The sequence below is a fragment of the Liolophura sinensis genome, chromosome 1 (genome assembly GCF_032854445.1).
Source record: "Liolophura sinensis isolate JHLJ2023 chromosome 1, CUHK_Ljap_v2, whole genome shotgun sequence".
In the NCBI taxonomy this organism is placed as follows: Eukaryota; Metazoa; Mollusca; class Polyplacophora; order Chitonida; family Chitonidae; genus Liolophura; species Liolophura sinensis.
This window is the reverse complement of record NC_088295.1, coordinates 38,869,124-38,892,223: the sequence shown is the minus strand read 5'-3', so window position 1 is coordinate 38,892,223 and position 23,100 is coordinate 38,869,124. Positions and strand designations below refer to the sequence as shown.

Sequence of the window (23,100 nt, the reverse complement as noted above, 5' to 3'; positions counted from 1 at the left end):
GTCAAAAAGTCATGGGATTTTAGTGTAGCAGAGGTGTGCTTCCAGTGAAAAGCTATTCCACTGCCAGGGTGGAAATGGGTGTAAATAATTCAGCTAAAATGGAATATATGCCACCCCAATTTTAAGAAATCTGTAAGTTTTTGTCCTTATTTTTGTTTCTCATTTTTACTAGAGGTAGTATGCAGACAGCTGTGCCTTTATGTCAACATATACGTGTAGTTTTATTGGTTTGGAAAATTTACTAATTTTGATGGAGAGAAAATATTGTTCATTTGTGGGTACCTTAGAACTGCTCTCTGAAGACTTTCAATCTGTTGTTGTATTGCACTGACTGAGTGGCCTCCCTTACATAATGTCTCGCAGGTAATTCTTTACTATGAACAGGTAATAGTATAATCAATACAAATCAATTTGTCAGTACTGTTTTTTTTTTCTCCTGAAAGTCATTAGTTATGTGGAATTATTCATTGTTCACAAATTTTGAAATAGTACCATGTTCTCCATGCAGTGTTTGCATAAATATTGCATTTGACGTCATCTTTCATTTGCATAGTGCATTTGCAAGTGTTGATATGAAACATTGAACACACCAGCATGATGTTGAATATTTATGCTGTACATGTGTATTTGGCATACTTTTGACTGTCAAGAGGGTACCCTTTGTTTTTATTGAAGTCTAACTACATGTACATATATATATATATATATATATATATATATACGTATAATATAACAGATCTGGTGAGAATTAAGTATTTTTTGAGTTTCAGTGTGATTGTTGATGCATATTATCAGTTTGGTATGAAATGTTACAGTTACGGTATTTCACCAACACATTAACATTTTACAGGTTACGTGTTTTGCTGATTCTGAATTTCACCCACCTTACAGGGCTGCCTAAGAGATTTTGGTGAAGTTTGATTGATTTCTTTTCAGCCAGTCTTGATGGTTGACATCAATAGTGTCATTTTCAGATTGGTATGTGCTTCTGAAAGTGTGTTTTTACCTACTAGATGTTAGGTAAAAGTGTGTGCAATACGTATGTTTGCGGTTTTAAGTTTTATGATGTAGTTTTAATTCTGAAACTACGGCATACCTCGTACCGGGATGGTAATTAAATCTCAGTTCGGTGGTAGATAGATAGTGTCATTAGTTACCTTGATTTGAAAGATTATACATATATGCTATATAGATGTTTGGTTTTTAAGTTTTTTGTACAGTACAGTTGTCCAAGCACCGAACACCTCGTATCATGCTATTTACTGTTATCTGATTTTGAATGAAAAAATAGGAAATATTCTGTATTCGTCTACTTAATGCTTGTGGTGGGAATTTCACTGTTGACCCTTTCTCAAAGTTCAGTTGAAATATCTGGTTACACGAAGCAGTTTAAACTTTTTTTTTTTTTTCACGCCTTTGCTATGATGGCGTTCTGCTCTTTGGCTGCTCTGAGTCCTCCTGGGGCAGTCAGCCACTTGTACGGTGTCCATGTCTGCTGGTGTTTTGTCAACTCCCTGAAGGCATCTCCGTTATAGGAATTACTCATTGATCTGACAGTTCCATTCATTATTCACTGAATATTGTTCTATTTTTTAAGCATTTAAAAGTGTTCAGGCTTAAAGGTCAGAGGTTAATGTATCTGTGCTGTAGCAATGTAAAGGGAATCTATAGTTTCTTACGGTCACATCACATCATAAATTTTAGAGGATATGTCAGCTTTCGAGAAAAGAACTTGAAATCAATGATGGTTTATGAATTACCTTTCCACTCTTTCTCAGAGCTTGTGTAATATTTTCCCAGAGGGATAGACTGGAATTAATCCCTGCCAGTGGACCTACTTACGAAAATCTATTGTGTGATTATGTTGACATTTTCAGTCTTTATGTTTGCGATAAAATGCAAATGAAGTACAGTGATCTGTCTGTTGGAAAGATCATTCTATTTACAATACTGAGTGGTATTTATGATTTGTTTTCATTGGTGGTATGAAAGTACATCTACCTCACAGTTTTAACAACCCAGTCTCCATTACTTTTGAAAAAAAAAAAAATTTTTGTTAGCTTAATTTAGCGGTATTGTTTTGTTTCACATCAAACATCTGTGGGGAAACCATATATTTTATGCTACAGTTTAACTGACAACCTAAGTGTTGAAAGCTTTTCTTACTGAAAATATGTGAACAGACATTCTTTTGGATATGAAGGACTCTAAATGTAATTATTCCATACAAAAATCTGGAGTGTACAGAATGGCTGTTACAACTGAATTGAATACAGGCTTGATGATTTTTGTCAGACATTCTGATGATTAATGATAAACATGGTGGTTATTATGACAAGATTTTGGTCATCTTTGTGTGAACATTATGTGGTCTGTGTTGTTCTTTGTTGTCCAATCTGACAATCATGTAGTCCAAAAGTCCATCTATCTTGCCTTTACGATTGCCTGACAGCTGCGGGTTTGGACCAGAGAGCCTGAATGATCCTGGGCTGTTGTGTAAAACTTGTGCCCCGCTAGCTGAACTACAGCCTGGTCAGGCTTCATTGATCAGCGAGAAGGGAATTCCCCTCGTCTGGGCTTTGTGTCCGCGCATTCATTATAATCAAGTGATACCCAGTCTTTTGTTCACCGCTTTTTTTTTTTTTTTTTTGCTGTGTGCAGCAACTTTCCCGTGGAAAATTAAAGTTGAAAATCAGCGTTTTGCTATAAAAACTTCTCCACGGGCCACTAGTCACTTCTAATACATCATGCGGTGATCATGTACTCGTTGATTTGATTGGATGCTGTGTAACCTTAAGCGATCCTGTACATTAGACATAGGGAATTGAATGTTGACTGGACACATAATCGAAGATTGCATGTTGCTGCTGTTTGATGAATCGCATTCGTATAAATTCGTAGCATGATAATCTAGGATGCTTACTTGTTATTCTGTGGATCGGGCTTGACTATGAAGAATTCTGTCTCATTTGTGTGAAGTCGATCTTTGCATGATAGTGTGCCGCAGTGTGGCTGAGACATCGCAGTAATTACCCATTATCCGGCTGCTGCTGTGTGCGGGCGGGTGCCTGGAGTGGGGGAGTACCCAGTTGCCATCGCGGGGCCCTTCCTTTGTTGTTATTGCTGGATGGTTCTGCCCATTGTAGAATAATGACTGTCACGCAGGCACTCCGTCTGTCCTTCTACATGCAGTTCTACACCAGTGAAGAAGTCTGCTCTGCTTCAGGGCTATAGTTCATAGAGCACAGACACCTTGGTAAGAATGTCTGCATTTCCTGAAATACGTGGTTTGGAAAATGTTGGATGACGAGGCATGGCTGAGGACATGGATTACTGGCACGGATCGTACATGGAGACCCTTGTCATGCTTCCCAACGTGTTTTGCGGAACTCTTTAAATAAGGATGATGTCATTTTGGTTACAGCGGATTAGGCTGATTCAGGCGTGTGTCAGTGAACTGGTCCTTTTTTAAACGATTTTTTGATTTTGTTGCAAATTGATTACTTGGATTATCAGGTTATCATCAAATCTTGTGTCGCCGTTGTTGTTGTAAATCTTATGGCCGTCTGCTGACATGTTGTCAGCTGTGATGTGAATTAAATGTGATCAAAAATTTAGAAATTGTTTGAGTGGAAGCGGCACAATGGCGACTGCCGATGGGGATGCGGACTGGACAGCATCGCTAAAATTCCGCCGAGGTCGAGGTAGGTGTACTTGTGCATTGACCTTGCAATGATTGTTGCTATGTTAAGTCATCCCTTATTGATTTCTAGTGATGGTCTCAGTAATACCACCTTAGATGCCCGGGTGAGATGACCTGAAATTGAGGTCAGTGCAGCTGTTCTCAGCGATGAAATCATTCTGAATCATCCTATTTACATCTACATCATTTGACTCAGTCTGTACCAGTCAGACATAGTCCAAGTCTCTAGGTGAACCTGGTAGACGAACACGTACCTATATGGGTTGTTATGCTCTAAGTGCCATTTAATCTTATTGTCACATGTCTTCAAGCTTGTTACATGTATTTTTGATTTTGGCTTACATTACAGTGTTGCAATGTGTTCTGCACTCATTACTAAGTTGCAATCATGTTGTAGATTCACTTATAAATTGAAAGGTGTTATCTGTACATGTATCTGTAATTATTGAGTATATACCCTCTCTCCCCCACCCCCCCCCAAAAAAAAAAAAAAAAAAAAAAGGACCAATCTAATGGATATAAATAATGACTGCAGCTATGGTATTGTGCCAAACATGCAAATCATTGTATACAGGCTTTAGAACCAATAATATATGCGACATGGCCCTGGTAGACAGAAGAGCTTCTGTAACATGTGGTAGGGATATAATGAGGGTTTGCCGCGGACAACATTGAGTAAAGATCTGTATTATTATTAATCATTAACCAAAGGGCAAATGGCTGTCATATCAATGAAATACCATTCTGATGATAGTCAGGTGCAATCAATCATAAGCATCATAAGCTAGAACATCATTGTTTTAATATTTGCTAGGTGCTAATTACATTATATAACGCTGTCCAAATTGTCCATGCAGCCCAGTAGAAAGATCTGAAGTATTTCCATGCGTCTTGATACTTCAACTTTATAATAAAGCTATGGGGCTTATGTAACAAAACTATAACAGTCCATTGTCTCTGTAAGTGGCTCTGTGTGTGGGTTTGTCAAATGTTTGATACTCAGTCTTTTATTATGGACCAATCACTTAACTAGGGGCTTCAGCATGATTGTAAGATGACTTGCACATGCACACTGTATGTAATTTTCATATGCCCATGGGATTAGGTATTTTGTCAGCCCTTCTGTCTTTATCCATTGATGGACTATATCTCCAGTCGTTTTCTATGTACAAATTTAATTTTTGGTGAATATGTAGATGTAGTGGGGACATTGTGTCATGATTCCATTTTTTTTTTTTGCAGTTGTCATGGTTATCAGATTGCTATTTTCCCTTCATATACTACATAAGTTATTGGGGCTGCAACTCCATATGTTTTTCATATACACAGATACAGTTGTAATTTTTGGTGGGTTTTCATTTTCAGGGTTGCTATGGTAACCAGATAGGCATTTCCTGATATCTACTATATAGATATATGGTATGAAGTTTGTGTCCAGGCTACGACAAGCTTATATTTTCTATGGATACATACATACAATAGTGTATGTGGCGTCTCACATTTGTCCATGTTTGGTGTTGTCATAAGGCTGTCATTTTTCTCCATGTCAGCTCTATGATAGATTCTTGTAAGTGTGACTTTGAGTCCAAGCTACAATTCCAGTTCTTTTGTTTATGCTGTTCCCAGTTTATCCAAACTCTTATTGTTGTTGCTTGTTTCAGAAATTATGTGAAGGGTAAATTGCCACACGGGGATGTGACTTATGAAAACTTTATTTATTTATTTATTTGATTGGTGTTTTAAGCGGTGCTCAAGAATATTTCACTGATAGGAACTCAGCCAGTATTGGTGGGGGAACTCACAACAAGGTTGCTGCCAGACCTTCCCACGTAAAGCTAGAGATGAAGCCAGCATGATCTGGACTTGGACTGGATGCTGACTTTTTTTGGTGAAAGGTTTTAGGCTCTTTGCACTGCACTGGCTCGCTAACCGCCTTGGCCAGGAAAAATTTAGTTTTTAGTTTTGTGAAAGTGTTCCCAGCTTGTCTCAATTCTTATTTCATCTTTAATGTAATGAAAAACAAATTGTCTTCATAATGTGAAAGTAGCTTTAATAGTACATCTTTCACTGTCACATCAAAGAAGTCTCACTTAATTAAATGATCCAATTTATTGTTGATTTCTTGCCCTTAGGTAAGTGTACCTGCACACGTATTTGCTATACTTCTTTTTGCCTAAGGCAGTCCAGTTGAGAAACATCAATGAACAGAAAAATACATCCTAAACACATTAAGAAACACAAAGCTTTAGAATGAATGAATGGGGCTTTGGTCACGTACATGTTATTGGGAGAGGAAGGAATCTTGAAAGAGATCGGTTGCTTCGATGGTTGTTAGAAGATTATGCACTCTGATGCGAATCTTAAGATGTATCATCTTTTGAACCTATTTAATTGTATGATAAGCGCAGAGAAGTCTGAATTCTTATTGCCCTACATAAACTTTTCAGTTTGTTTTATTTACTTAGATTAAATCAGGTTAACTGTTTTGACTTAGTACTCGTAATTGTTTTCATTGAATGACGTGACCACTAGTGAATGCAAGGGAAATACCCTATATGACCCCAAATGTCGCCCACAAAAGTGCATTGTTAGAGGCAAATAAATGTCAAAAAATATTTTTTTGGTGCTGAAACTTACAATTTTTGAGTAGAATATCATCCCATGTTCCAAGCCAACCTCAAAAAACATTTTCTAAACTCAAGAGAACTCATAGAATCAGGAAAAAAATGGGCAAGTTAGTCATGGACGAAATTTATGGTCATTTAAGGTAAGTCATTGCACCTCCACAATGAAGGACAAATTTAAAGTTTATTCCGAAGATACTGAGTATTTGGGTCTTGAAAACTCATAATATTGATGCTTATTGTAGTAAGACAGGAAGTGAATGAATCCTTGTAATGGAGTTGGTTGTTAAAGGGACTGTTACAAACCTGTGTCATGTTATTAAGAAATGTACATCTTGTGGTATAATCCTCTCTGTGAAGGCCACATTTGTAGGTCACATACCTTATTGAGGTGACACAATATGACATTTATGTGGGTTATTTATCCACCACAAGTTTTCTGATGCACAGGTCATGGCTGGACTTAACCCCACCGTAGCAGTTTTACAACCGACCTGAGTTGTAGCTGAGAGAGGTATTGTCTGGGGTTAACCTCTAACCCCTCATCAAACTAGACAGGATTACCTGTACACAGCCATATGGCTAGCACAAGTCAGTACAATGTTACTAATTTAATATTTCTGTGTTCGTCATGTGTAGCAGATTTGCTCATAGGTCAGGAAACTTTCTTTTTAGAAGATTTTCACACCTTTATTCCGTAATGTGTTCAGGCCTGGGCGTGAGTTTTCGGCCAGGTGTTTCACCGTAATGGTTTTTGGTTGCATCGTTTTTGTCTGGCTGGCTTGGCATTTAAAATCTGACAGGTCTGCAAAGAAACTTGAACCCGTAAATAAACATCTGATACTTGAGGAAGAAATTATTGGTGATATCTACCGTATTTCTGCAGATAGTGTTGGATGTTTAATCCCTTGATAGGCATGGCAGCTCACATCTGTATGTGCATATAAACTGTAGTAATCCAATCATATCGACCGTCTCTGTGTGGATGTATTACCAAGACTGAAGAATAGCCTGTCACAAAAGTTACCGCTTACCATGAAAAACCACTTGTGTTTTGGAGGACTTGGACAACTCAATATGACAGTAGGTTTAGTATGACACGGATAGGATACGGAGCATAGTAGCTCTGTGGTTGTTATCACGATTGTGGATCAGTTGGTACTACATGCATGCCCAGATAGGGTGCAACGCAGTTGGACGTAAACATTTTAATGCAACTTCTAGGGTAAGTTTGGATACCATACTAGAGTAGTTAACGTTTAGGGTATCTCAGCTTTGAGACTCTCTTCTGCACAAGAGAAATTTTGATTCACGCTTCATATTTTAATCTTATTGATATGATCTAGGATATAACTGAATTTCAGATTTCAGACCGGTTTAACTATTAAGCCCTCAGATTGTGTGATACCCATCTGTTGTGATTACATATATATCAACTACATGTTTGAAGGATTATAAAATCATCTATGTGATTGGATGATTAAATTAACTATATATTTGAATAATGATAAAGTCAGCTGTAGATTTAGATTTGAATCATTAAGTCAACTATGTGTTGGAATTATCATAACTCATTGAAGCTTTTTTTTAAAAGAAGAGTTTTGTTTCATTTATTGAACCACAGTCTCCATGCATGCCAGCCTGTAGTAATGCACTCTATTCTCTGTCAGAGAATTTCCCCATATATTCTGCTGGTGTACTACATGTGTCACTTGAGATTGTCAGAGAACTGCTGGTAGGTCTATAATAGAGCAGTAGTTGTGGGTTGTGTAACCTTGTAGTCCCTGTAATTACCACACTCCTCTTTATTTGACGCTTGGATGAGGACATTCACAGGGTGGTGGATGGAATTATCATGGCTTTGTTCAGGTAATGGCTGGGTTACACACCTGATTACTTCTGGTCTGCTTCACCTGGCCAGTTGTGTTGTCCTAACCATTGGTTATATGACAGGTGAGGTCTGTATTGCATTGGTGTATTCAAGGAGGAGTAGAAGCAGCTCAGGTGTGGTATTCACGGTTATAACACACTTTGATGTGCTGTGAGCTTTAATAAAACAATTCCAGATGTGTTACAGTAACTCGGATTGTTTCTCTATATTAGCCCTTGTGAAGCTTTATAATATTGATAGGTTTTCATCAGTTTGTTTTGTAACTGTCAAACTGAATGTGTTGATACATCAGTTTAGGGATATGTGTGGTGTTGTTTCAGTCATTATGCTGTCATAGATAGGATCTAGGCATACAGAAAAACAGCGTGTAGAATAGAGTAGGTTGTACTGGCACGAAGATTATATGACTGAACATTAAGTAATGATGCCTGTGTTTAATTAGGGAGTGTCAGTGTGTCAGAATTGCTGCACATACTCACATACCTTAATTACAACGCACAGGTATCATTTTTTCTTCTGTCTTGTATTTGTTATGACCTGTGTCACAATACATCTGGTTAGACGTGCATGAAATCTCATTTACCCAGACACAGAGACAGACATTGCAACATTGACTGAACAGGTGAATGAACTTCATTTTTACAAAGCGTGTGTACCAGATATATTGTGTGCACCACATACAATCACTTCTGATAGAGGCAATATATTACATTAGATAACCATTTGCGGTATTAGCCGCACTCTGGTCTGCCAGCATAAGTTTTTTCCAACAAGTTTTATGATGCATTTTCACCTTAGTCATCAGAGTTCCCTATTGTTAGCAGGGTGATATATTTGAAGTAGAAATTGCCATTTTAATGTAGACAAGAAGTCTTTAATCAGTGTCCATGTGCAGTGACAGACCAACTAGTTAGATTGCTGTCCTTAGATCTTTAACATGCCTTCATTTATGTTATCGGAGCCTAGAAGAATTTTGCCATTGTGTATTGCAGGTGCAGTTTTGTGATTTACAATCGATGTTGGTTCATGTACACCACATGGATACTAGTATTTATTTGATACTTTAGTGGAGGATTTATGACAACAGTGGAATACGAGAGTGTCGGATGGCCTAAACCAAGCCCTACATTACTAGAACATCTGATCACTTGAATTATTGAAACCTATTAATGTTAGAACACCTGATGATTTGAGCTTTGTTTTACATTACTAGAAATAGATGATAGCTTGAACTTACCTTTGAATTACTGGAAGATTTGTTGACTTGGTTTATGCCCTGTATGTGTGTAATATATGTTTTATGGTTGTCATATGTTAATATAAGGTCACTCTTTGTCTTGCAGATGAACGAGAAGATGTACAAAAGAAAACCTTCACAAAGTGGATAAATTCCCAGCTTTTAAAGGTAATCTTCAAATAAATGCATGTACACATAGCTGATGGCAGTGGAACCTTAGACTTGGTTTCTGCTTTTGCTTTGTGTTGGACTTTGTGTTGGATTATTATGAGGCTGCATAATACATTGCCTCATGCCTGAGACTCATGATTTGATCAAAGGTTTTCGGATATTGTTGTTGATTCCTTCAGTCAAATGAAACATAAACATTCACTTCTGTGAAGCCATCTGATCAACCATTAATAATGTGTCCATGATATAGGACGTGTTCAAAAAATGCGAGTGACTATAGGATGAAGCCAATAAAATTTGGTAAGCATTTTGGCTGACCCCTAGTGAAAACACACAATGCAAAAAATGTTCAAGGTCACAATATGTTTGACCTTTAGAGGTGTTTGTTGAGGGTTTGGGGAGTAGCACATTGTGTCTAACCTGAAGGTGTCTCACACATGCCAGAAGGAATGCTGCTTTCTGCTCCATTATCGACAGGGTTTCAATTGTCTCCAGTTTGACTGCTTCCTCTACCTTCATTAAAATTAGCCTAGTTTAGTTCCTCCATTCAGCTGAGGGCATGTACCCTGTAAAACGTTCCAGGTGTGCTCTCATTGAGCCTGAAAAATCAAGGTAGCAGTTGAATTCAGCAGCAAATAAAAAGCAGTTATGTAAACGAACATGTTTAATTTTAGGGTCACTGACCACTCTAGTGAAATCGTTTCATAAGATACAGATACATGTATATGTATTGCTGAATATTTCACAGAGTTAACACTGATGTAGTAATAATGTATACTGTATACATAGTACATAAACATTAAGGACTTGTATGACCAAACTACAAATCAGTTACTTGGATACACTAGTGATCTTTATACCTGTAAATTTTAAGTAAGGACAATGTTTTTGCGATGTTTCAAGAGACTTTGATGTTGGTGTAGTATTAAGGACTTTTTTGTTCGATTTGAGTTCCATTTTGAAGAAACTTGCTTTGAATATAAATTCATTTGCAGTCCACTAGCAAGCGTTGACTCCTGAAAAACCTCACTGGTCTTGTTATATCTGCTTGTACTTTAATATGCCGCAAGCTTGAAAAAGTGATAAAAATGTCTTGAGCGATCAAGACGATGTTTGATACATAAAGATCAGAGATGTAAGTGTAAGATGTCTGGAGAAACAAGATTAGGGAAGTGATTGGCAAGGTTTTAACATGGCAGTTTACAGTGGAGCCAAAGGTTGTGTTGGTTGGTGTTTTCTTGTTGATAGATTTACCTCCTTCATTGGTTATCAGGAAACCCCCTGCCAGATGAGGAATGGCACAATTCCTGATTGGAATGTAGAGAATGTTGCTGAGGTTATTGTCCTATCTGCATTACCTTTATCAGTGCACTTAAATCCCGCATGTGTTCACAGCTGTGTTTTTACATTTCTGATCCATAATCGCAGACCGGTTTGTCAAACATGTGTTTGGGATTTTTTTCTCAGGAAATCCTTTCCCCTAAGGAAAGAAAACTATTGTTTTCTTTGCTTGTGTGAATAAGTACTGCAAAACTGTAATTTATATACCGTATCAAATAAATTGGTTAAATTGACACTGTTCTCAGCAGTTGTAGCTGTCATAACCTCATGATGTTTGTCGCAAACTACAAAATGTTTGGCTTTTAATATTCTTGAAAGTAAATAAAACTTTAAATCTTGGATATTTGCACCTGTATTGTTACTGCTGGTGTCAAGTCATTAGTAATTTCAGCTAACAGAATCACATGTAACTGTGTGACTCTTAAGTTTCAGTCAGCTAATCAATTTGCTGAAACAGTAGATCTATGTGTTGATCTATTGTTGTCTTGACAGGCCCGTCAAAGTCCTGTTCAGGATTTGTTTGTTGACCTAAAAGATGGGACGTCTTTACTGTCACTGTTGGAGGTTCTCAGTGGACTTAAACTGGTAAGTACAAGTGTACATATATCTCTGCTTAGGGTGGCTTTCAATTTTTGTGATGGTTTTATTGTGTGTGGTCAACAGTTATCATTTTCAAACTATTTTACACTGGCTGGAATTATTGCGGCTTCCTGCACACAAATCTGTGGTATACATGAATATAGTCATGCTGGGTAAATCAAAGCATATACTACATGTATCAGTATCTTCCAGAAGATTTTATGAAGATGTCCTCTGCTTTTTCCCATAACCCATCTAACCTACCTCATAATGAAATTAAGGCATCTTTTTATTGGGGCCTAATCTTGCACGCCTATGTCTGTGGTATTCCAGATGTCAATTTGAGGTTAAGAATTGTCAGATTTTTGCGGTGTTTATGGTAGGTCCAGCAGGGTGTTGTATAATGTTGATGGAGGTATCTGTCTGTCAGTGGATAGCATCTCTCCACAGTCCACATGGAGGCTTATGATGTGTAGTAGAGGACAGCCTTTCCAACATACGGCTACAGCTGCAGCTAGACTGTTAATTACACTAGTAACAAAAAAAAAAAAAACCAAAAAAAAACACACACACACAGGTTGTGGATGTATTTGTGAGTGGGTTACTGCATGTACACTGTAGGCAGATGAAGTTTCCACTTTGGCATCTGGTTCACATCACATGCGCAAGAACTGATGAGCCTCTTAAAGTGACCTTTCACCTTTGACCTACTTTTCTCAGGTGACCCCATTTTCAGTACTTTAATGCTAAATATCGGTTATAGGTATATATCTGCTAAGGTAGGTGAAGGCAACTTAACATGCCGAACAGAATTCATTAGAAAAGGTTGATGGCTTTAAAGGTTCTCACACTGGAAAAACTTTATTGTTTTTAGAATTTTCCTTTAACTGCATGTGCTTGTACATGTTTGGAATTGAGAGTTATTAATGAGTAGCAATGTTCGAATTAAAATATAAGTTCTGGGATACAGCATTTAGTTTGCCTTCCCAAGTATTGTTTTGGAATTTCAAGATTTGAAGGTGTTTGATATGTTTACAGTCAGGGTAGAATTGAGTATGGGTAAGCATGAAAGTCTGTTTGTGTTGGCAATGATTATGTTATGTTCATAATAATCATCATGTTTATGTGTTACTGGGGTTTAAAAGGTTAAAATTGGAGGGAAAGATATACACAGGTGAGAGAAAATATGAGAGGTAGCATCTTGAGGTATTCATTACTGCTATAAATGTACATGTAAGTAATGATTTGCGCGTGGCGACACCTCCTCTATAGAGCCCCGGTTGTTAATTTTTCTCCCTGATACATGTACTAGGCATGCCGGTTGAGTGAGAGGTTGTTTTTCAGTGTCTACACATGTATGTGAGGCTGCCTTAGTTCTCATCTACATAGGCAGTGCTGTCAAACTCCCGTGCCATCCAGACGTGCCATCCAGACGGACAGGGCCATCCAGACGGACAAGGCAGGCACTAGCATGGCACCAGACATATTATCCTCATCAAATACCTTTTAGTTGCTCTGCCCAGGGCATCTACAACCAACCTTTGAGATTTTTTTAGTCTTCATCAGAGCAGTATTGTTATTCCTTTTCAGAAACGCGAGAAGGGAAAATTACGTGTGCATCACATCAACAACATCAACAGAGTTCTTCAAGTGCTGGCCAAAAACTACAACGTAAGTATATTGGCACATTAGCTATGTAGACTTCTATCCTTAATTTTCAAGGGAACAGGCAGCAAAGTTTCACGTTAAATGGTAGCTTCAGTCTTTTTTCAAAAGTTAGTAATTGGAAAAACAATCAAATTTGAGTGAAAGCTCCAAAACTACATTAATTTAGGTCTGATATATTTCAGAATTTTTTGATGGATTTTCAAATAAATTTCATAAGAGCCTGACATCCAGGCGAATTGTATTCTCATTATAGAAAAAGATGCCGTTTTTATCTGGGAAAACTTCAGACATCCGCTTTCATATTTTGCTGTTGGTTTAAAGTTCTTCCAATATCTGATTTATTTATTGACTGTATTTTTGTAGAGAACTGGTTCATTGGAGATATTTTAGCCCTTTTTATGTGGAAGACTGTCAGTACATATACAAGACATGTTTATATGTGTAGGCTGCTCATTTATCTAAGCTATGTCATGATTAGGCATTAATTAGATTTACCGCTGTATTTACATTCCTGGGAGTTCACACTGTTACAGGTTTTAGGTAGATCTGTTATGTGAATATAGCTGGGTAAGTAGCCATGCTAGAAACTGTCGAAGAATTATATGGTTGTGTTTGCATGTGTAGATCTATATGTTAAGGGAGTTTTGAAGAGACTGTCACAACAGTTTGATATGCTTACATTTTTCTTTTCTTAATGGACATCTTCTGTTCATCTGCTATGTTGTAGCTGGGTATATTTTCCATGTAATTTGGAAAGTGCTATTGATATGGTGATGATGTGAATGCATTATAAATACAATCATTGCTATTCACAAGTCACAGAATTACTGAAGTGTATAAACACTTATTTACTGAAGGCAGGCTTGACATAGGTGGCATTGTATTTAAATTCCCATGATAACAAGGACCAGTATATGAAGGCATTGCAACATGAGGATTTGGTTTGTACTGATAGGGGCTCTCTTCAGTGTATAGCTAACACTGATGACATCCTTCATACGTGTGTGTATCACAACATACTATTTTCTGAGATAGTTGGGGCCTCCGTGGCTCAGTTGATTAGCGCACTAGCGCAGCGTAATGACCCAGGAGTCTATCACCAATGTGGTTGCTGTGAGTTCAAGTCCAGCTCATCCTACGTGGAAAGGTCTGTCAGCAACCTGCGGATGGTTGTAGGGTTTCCCCCGGGCTGTGCCCGGTTTCCACCCACAATAATGCTGGTCGCCGTCGTATAAGTGAAATATTCTTGAGTACGGTGTAAAACAGCAATTAAATAAATAAATACATTTCTGAGGTAGTTTATTAAATCAAGATTTGAAAGGATTGTTCTGAGTACATGTACATCTAGTATGCTGAAGGGCGATTGTTAGCTGTACATACTATGTGCTGTTACGTGAACACTGCTAACAGTCAGTTTTCACTAAGAATGGCGCCAGATTTAGCTTGTTGAACTGTTGCATACTAAACCTGGTAGATTTTTTTCCTCATCTGTGCTGATTCTATGTTTAAGATATTCTTTGCTAATGGCGCTGCTTTCTACCTTGTAAAAAAATGATCTAACATTGGCTGTGTATTACTTCTGCCTTGTGTATGATAACTGCCAGAGAATGGTGTCATGCCGTGTTGTTTTTTGTGTCTATGCACATACCTGAGTATGTAAACTGTTTCTATATCATATCACACATATTACATGCAAATTAAACAGCCACAAAAGGCTTGGATTGTATATTAAATTATGGTACTTTAAATATGCAGATGTAGTTAATACTTGACACTTCATAGTGTATGAATGTATGTTCCTCCTTTCGTGGCACTCTGCTTGCGAGGTTACACAGAGTACTGATTGGCTGCGTGTACTAACTGGGTTGGAATTGGGCATTTGGTGTGTTTGGCATGGTGTTCCAACAATGTGCTGCTACCAGTATTAGGGTTGGCCTACTACAATGAATAACCAACGTGATGTGACAGGATTAATGTTGAAAAAGTTGTTAAATCCAGTGCATGTAAAGAAGATAGTTTAATACAAGTTACTGGTTGAAGCCACCCATAGTTTTCTGAATAACAACAAAAACTCCCATTGTTTTTCCATGTCTGATCTCTCTGCCATGTACAAAACCACAAATAGATAACAGTCATTGGGTAGGCCTTCTTTACAAGTGTGATATTTCTGTAAATTCTCAAACAAATCAGAACATTTCACTTTAACAGTTTTGAATCATAGGCCTGTTCCACTAAGCAGTGGCATGAAATGTCGTTTTGCAACTTTTATTTTGTTTTGCAGCTAATTTGTTTTGCAGCTAATACCATTGATACCTGTAGTAATGATGCATCTTACCATGGTAGTTAAACTAAATTCAGATTTATAGATAAAGGGCCAGCCGTGCAGTCTATGGTTTGCAGTCTCCGTGGAAGCTATATAATGTTTTAGTTTCTTGTTTAAGGATCATTTTCAACATTAGGCCTTACCTGTCACCACTTACACATTATGTCCTTCAAGTTGTGCCTGGCCAGTTTCAGTGTAGTATCTTGCCTGCTACGTAATATTCTTGTATGCTGTCTTATTTAAAATCAATCTCTCAATTTTGCCTTTTGGGATTTGAGATTTACTTCATCAGATCTAATGCTATCTGTTTTTAGAGTAAAAAGTGTAATTCTTTATTTATAACTGTTGAATTGCAGTCGGGTTGTGATGCTGCCAACAGTAGCAAGCTCCATTTGAAAGGCAACTGCGTCTTTGCAAAGTTTTTCGGTGAAGCCAGACTTAGTGCACGTTGTCCCTGGCAGTGCTGTCAGAGAGACATGGAAATGAAGTACTGTGTTTGCCGATGCTACAAGATGCAGTTGTAGCACGGTGTATAGTAACTGCAGATCCTAGGCAAGGTTACGTGTACAGCGTATTAAGAAACTCCAAAGGCATATGTATACATGTCGGGTTCATATAGTGAATCCTACTGAACAGTTTTGGCAGTAGACTAATGTAACAGAAACATTGAATGCTGCATTTTGGTTTTTGGACTTCTTTGTCCTGTAAGCTTTGACGACATCAGACTACATTTCATACTGTACATGTGAATGTAGGCTCTTACGCAGATGGCAAATCGTGATGAAATGAAATTTGCGGGATTGTTACTGTAACTTTAATAGGGTAATTCCTCACGGCCTTCCTTACTTGTCACTTTTGCATTAACTGCTACTGTTAGTTCTGGTATGGCTCTTCAGCTATACTACATGTAGTTTGTTAAAGTGTTTCTGCTTCACTGAGTCAACTTCTTGAATTCTGACCAAGATGTCCCCTTTAATTACTTTTTTCTGCATGAATGCCCATTTAGTGTACAGAGCTGCTGGTCTCAAAAGACAGTTGCCATAGGAACAGTTTGGGTATTTAGTTGTTACTTGACCATGGCAGATAACCAGTTTTTGTCTCTCCTGGTCCCTTCTGACATTAATCAAATGGAGGATGGCTATACATTCATGGCTGACAACTTAGATTCCACTCATTTCTTCTGTCCTCCGGATAGTATTGAGCAGTGGGTAAACTGGTTCACTTCTAGTATTATACATGTACAGTCTATGTGCATTTGAATGAAAGCTACATGTAGTTTGCTCATATGTCACCTGTGAGGGTAACAAAATTTTAACTTTTAATTGTGGTAAGCTATCATTGAAAGTTGAAGTTTATATTTTGTTTAATAAGTAGTACACTATTTGTGTGGCAAGATTTGAATATATCTAGGGCCAGTGCTGTTTATATAAAGATGGGGGACACACTAGGCAGATTTTTTCGCTTGTAGGTATAGACCAATCGCCCACAAAATACGCTGCTGATATTCACAGCATAGTTGCAGACACACTAGGTGGATTTTTCTGTTGATCCTTGTCATTAGGTTATATCATGTGACCCAGTAAACCATGTGACACAAAATGTCACAGCCCAACACAATTCTTTGTTGTTTGATTGGTCAGCTTGATCGTCTCCATCGCTGAAATTTGCCAGCATATTTCTTTGCTAGTGTCTGACATGTTTGATGCAAGCGAATTTCAGGGTGGACAAGATCGCCTGTGAAGTATGTTGCTGTGGACACGCTAGGCGGATTTTATTAGAAATTCACAAAATATGCTTGTATGAGCGAAAAAATCTCTCTAGTGTGTCCCTGGCTTAAGTGAAGGAAGAACTCATCCCAGCAGTATTTCTGCCATATCATTATGTAACAACATGGTGAATTTATTCACAGATCAGTCATGTAATACTCTGTATTGTTGAAGTGTTAGCGTGTTACATATGCATGTGTGTATTTCCTCTGACATATAGTTACTCTATATCAGACAGCATTGCGCCGGCTGTAAATGTGCACTTACTGCAACACATGCAGGCAGCAGGAAGCACAAGCCTTACCATTTTGCTAGCGTTACAGTAAACATTTGTGTCCAGAAAAAGATGCTGTGATAAACCAGATTAGGGCGGGCTGCATGGAACAGATTAATTACCTTAATGTTTCCTGTGGCTCAAATGTTTAGCCACATTCTCATGATTAATAACTTCCTCAAAGTATCCTGTAATTGATGATGAGCAGCACCCTGTCTGTCAGCACTGAACTTTGACCTCAGTTGGTCACATTCCATAATTATCTCAGCTGCCTAGCATCTGTTTATATGTTCTCAAATGTATGTATCATATATACAGACATGATTTATGACCTGGTGCTATTTATACAAATACATAAGTGTTGATGGTCACTTCAGGGGTTGTCAGGTCAGTAAAGTAAAGTATACTAAAGTTGTTTATCATGTTGCAAATTCCAAAATGTCATCTGTGTGGGAAGAGGTGAAAAAAGAAAATAGGATGTTTAGTAATTATTTGAATGTTGTTTATTACTGTTGACATGCGACATACCATGTATTGTGATACAACTTTAGGACATTTTATTGGGAATTTGATGCAAGTTATACTTTATTGATGCTGATGTGCCTTAATTTGCTTACATGACAGCTGTAATTTGACAATGGGGAACTTTGAGATTAAGGTCAAAGGCTGTAATTTGTTCATCCTTTGGGGCATGGCAGTATTGTTGAACAGTCTTATGCTATCTAACCTGATGTCTTGGCTCTTAGAAATAAAACATATCATTGTCTGTTAGATGATTAAAAATTATGTGGGAATCACTTTCATAAATTTGTTTAGATTGTATATATGTATGCTTGGGGTTTAATGTATTTAACAAATTTTAAGTCCTATGACGATGAGGAATCATTAGGTGTGTGAACATATATTGTGTTTTCTTGTGGCTGGGCGAGTTCATGCTGCCAAAGTGTTGCCGCCACTGAAGTATCGTGCGGAAGACACCAGACATGCCACCCCACCCAGTCACATTATACTGACACCCAACTGGCCATGTTTCCTTACTCTAACCTTTCAGTGCTTAGTGCCATGTGAGGCAGCAGAAAGTACCATTTCTAAAGTCTTTGGTATGATCCGACCCGGAATTGTTCAGATTGTTTATATTCACAGAATTCTCTGGTATGGCTTTTCTGTGATGTGAATTTACAGGATATTAGACCTCTGATGTTATCTGTAATTTTTCCATTGTATAGCAGGTATGATTTGTTAGAGCAATGTTACATGTGTATCAATACATTTTTCAGCCCTCGGTATGTTCCATAAAGCTGACCTTATGTTAACGTTCCAATGCTGCATCAGAAAAATGATAAATTGTACTTAAATTTCCAGTTTCTTGCCTATTAGCTGGGAAAGTCTTCGAGGCACATACCCTTTATATGGTTTATGGTTATACAGTGTGATAACTTCTCCCACCATTTCCCTGCTTCTTGTCTCTCATTTGAGTCAGCTGATATAAATTTTAGTATCTAAATAATGTAAAAAATCTGTCAACACTGCATGTGAAAGAAAAACAGATTTGCATTTATGCTGTATGTTTTGTGAAAAAGCAGCTGTCATCTGCTCTGACAGATTTGTTGTTGAATTTTCCGGTAGAGTTACTCTCATTATGAATGTATTTCATCAGACAAATACTGCCACTCTTGCTAGATCCACACATTTTGTGTGTAGTGTTGCACCATATTATGTCAGTAAAGCGTCCTGCGTCCATATGTACACAGACATGACTCCCATCCTAGATAAAAGCAGAAACTACTCTGTTTAATATTTCATGTTTTTTTCTGGGTAGTTTTGCAGTGAAATGCATTTGCTATTGCAATTTCATCTGTCCACTGTTTGGTCTTTTGTTGAAGACCATGTTTGTGTAGGATAGGGCTTTATCAAATGCTTTGGCATATCCACTAACTTAAAATGGTAGTCAAGAGACTGACAACTAGACTGTTAGGAAGACGTCAATTAAAAAACCTGACCATAGGGGTTACCCTGAGGAACACAACATATGCTGGCAGATTAACTGTAGTTATATTCCTAATGTCTGCCCTCTTTATTGCCCTTTAAAATTGTTTTAATGTACATTTGGCATTTAGATTTTGGACATTAAAAAATTTATGTTCTTACGGATGAAAAGAACATTGAATATTAAGTCCTTTCTTGTTTCTGTTTGTGCAAACTCTTTGCCATCTTTTTCTGATAAACTGGTGTGTTTCTTTGACACCCTTTCTATTGCACCAGATTGCATGAATTTTGATAGTTTCGCTTTCATTTTTTTCTTGAATGTAATTTTAATTTTAACTACACGTACATGTGTAAGTTTGTATTGAAGATATGTGCACTGGTGATCTTTATCATAAAGGGGTTCATAACTTTAACAGTTTCTCTGTCCTACCAAATTCCTAGGGCTTTGATTGTTTATACTTCAGTTCTTTCTGGCCAATCCAATTTTAGCTCCATTTATAAGTTTTTTTTTTTGAAGATATGCCCAGTGATGATTGTGTCATAAAGGGGTTCTTACTTTCTCTGTTGTACGCAGTTTCTAGAGTTTTGATTAATTGTTTCTACTTTAGCTCTTTCTCGAAAGCCCAATTTTAGCTTCATGTACGAGTTTGTTTTTAAGATATGCCAAGTGATGATTGTATCATAAAGGGGTTCTTACCTTTAATACTTCCACTTTTGTACCAAGTCGAGATAGTTTTTGTTTGTTTCTGCTTTGACTTTTTCTTTGCAATTTTATAAGTTTGTTTTGAATACATTGATGATCATATCATTAAAGGGCTCATTTGAAAAGTGAGCACATGTACTGCATTTCAGTCAAAGCTTAGCATTTTTCAAGGGACACATTTTGCTTGATTCTGATTGATTCATCCACCTTATAAAGCATTTTATATTTTCTTGTCAAGTTTGATTAATTTTCATATGAGAAGAACTGAAGTGTTGGCATCAGAAGTGTCATTTTCAGGCTTGTATGTGCTTCTTGACACACATTTTTATGTTTTCAAGGGGAAACACAGTATATGCATGTGTACCTATGTGAACAGTAATGTGGAGTATACAGTGTTCATGGCCTGGACATCTGTTATGGTGATCCCCCCCCCCCCTCCAACTACACGATGTAAAAACCAGTATTGTATATCCACAGACTAGACATACAGAACTGATACTGTGCCTGTGTTGTGGGATATTGTGTATATCTGTGTACAATGTTGTTGTGATATGCAATGACAGTTTGGCCTAGCCCTGTACCCAAACCTGTAGTAAACACGATAGTTAGCCTATCATGTTCCTGTATGGCCAGGCTTGATAAGATAGCCATTGAGAGGAATAAAGTTGTAAATGTCAGGAGTTGTGTTCAGGGGGGAACCTGACAGTGTGGTATACCAAGGTAGAAATCCACTCCAATACTTAATTCCAGCTAGCATTCAAGGGTTGTATCTGAGAGACATCAGAATTGAGAGTCTACTGTAGCATTTTTTGAATGACAGGGTTAGAATTTGAGGGCATGCAGGGGTATGCGCAAATTCCAGAGTTCTGCGCAGGTACTGATGTTGTTAGAATCTATGGTCATGTCGTCTGTTTGTAAACAAGGTATGTGCACATATAAACTGTGATGCCCATACTGTCAGTCTTTGGTCTCCCAATTAGCGTTGCCTGCTGTGAAACTGAACATATTGTGTGTGGTATGCAGTCATGATGTTCGATACATGTAGTGCATTTGAAGGGCTGCTTATCAATGAGCATTGATGACAGGTGAACTAGTTCATATGGTGAACAGCACCAGATTGATGATGTCATAAATCCGTTACCAGATTGTTTGCTTCTGGTACGGCTCTTGTAATGTGATTTCAGTCAATGATGATCAGAATTTGGGATAAGCAGTATTGTGAAAATATCCAACACATAATATTCTCAAGTTTTTTTTTCAAGAAAAAGCCTGAAAATCATCAGTGTTTGCAGAAAAAAGTATTTCCTTGTGTTGACCTCGTCTACACTGTTTTAAGGTGGGCAGTTAATTTCTTTAGTATTCTCATCTGAACATTGTAACATTGCAGTGATTGTAACAACATATTAATGTATTATTAGCGTCATTTGTAACCCAGTCAACAGTGGTGGTATGTACTAGGGGACTCACTTTTGCTACATGTGTGAGCATCACCATCAGTGTTATGTCACTGTGAATTCATCCGTCAGTCTTAGGCTGTTAGCATGATTTTCTGATCTCCAGTGGTCTTCCTGCTAAAATTTGGCAAGGAAGCTATGTGCTTATTTTACAACTTCTGCTTTCAGGAACTCCTTTTGGTATCTGTTTTTTACTTTCACAATAATAAAAGAAAGGCAGAGACTACATTTTATCATGATGGTTATTTAGGAAATAATGATATTTTCTCAAGTTTTTGTTGTTTACTTGACCACTGTATTAAATGTGGAAAAGTTGAAAAGTGAAAAGCATTGTAGGAAAGCATGAAATATAGTAGATGAAAAATTACCTCTTTTTCATTTCAGATAAAACTTGTGAACATAAGCAGTAATGATATTGTGGATGGGAATCCAAAGTTAACCCTTGGACTGGTCTGGAGTATTATTCTACACTGGCAGGTAAGCCAATCTTGATCTCTCCTAAGTCAGCTCATTGTGACCGTTAAGAACATACAGCAGGATAAATGACTTCCACACACACGGATGAATATGGTGAGTCAAGTTTAGAATATTTGAACATGGTTCTCCTCATTTATCACAGATTCATATACGTTAAGTATATTTCAGAGAAATTTCCAGTGCCTCTTTACTGATCAGAGCATATACTGATGGTATATCAGGAATTGATATTAATTCCTGTGTTTCTGTTTAACTTTCTCTAAAAATGCAACCATTAGTGGTCTTCATAGAGTAAGATGAATTGTTGTTGCTTATGTTTGTTTATCGTTGTCAGAAAAGACTTCATATATTTTCACTGAGAATTCATCCTAAAATAGCTGTATCTGCAGCAGAAAATGTTTCTGTAGTTGTGAAGCTAAGTTTCCATGTCCTCAGGGTTGAGATTCCTGATGTTTGAGGTTTAAGGTTGATATTTTTATGTAGTTGAAGGTGAAATAACCTGTGATTGAAATTCTATGTAAGTTGAAATCATGTGTCTCGCGTTTAAACTCTGTCTTGGCGCTGTTTGACTTCTATAGGTAATAGAATGAAAAAGTTGTTTAATTTTGGAATGACTATTTTAGATGCTAGTCGAATTTTCTAAATCATATTACCATACATGTTGAGAATATGTCTCCGAGGGTGTGTTTTATTTCCACCAATCATTTCCCTGCCTGCTGACCTGGTATAAGCAAGAAGTATTCTTCTGCATGCTGTAAAACACTGATGGAATACTTGATTAACTTTAAGCCAATAAAGCTCTTGAGAGTGTGTAAAGATTGAGTTCCTCTGCTTGTAGGCCTTGGTATTCCAGGCAGATGGAAGATGCCTTGTAATTATAACCTACCTGAATTTCTTCCAAGT

At 37.5% G+C, this 23,100-nt stretch overlaps 1 protein-coding gene across 1 annotated transcript in view; it reads left to right on the top strand.

The window, feature by feature from the left end:
• The window catches only part of LOC135482149 (utrophin-like), a 64,835-nt gene that overhangs the window by 16,302 nt on the left and 25,433 nt on the right, over positions 1-23,100 (top strand). Inside the window, exons 3-6 of the mRNA XM_064762006.1 lie at positions 9,562-9,623; positions 11,460-11,552; positions 13,137-13,217; positions 22,105-22,197. Of these exons, the coding sequence (XP_064618076.1) occupies positions 9,562-9,623; positions 11,460-11,552; positions 13,137-13,217; positions 22,105-22,197 (329 nt within the window). The remainder of the gene's footprint in view (positions 1-9,561; positions 9,624-11,459; positions 11,553-13,136; positions 13,218-22,104; positions 22,198-23,100) is intronic.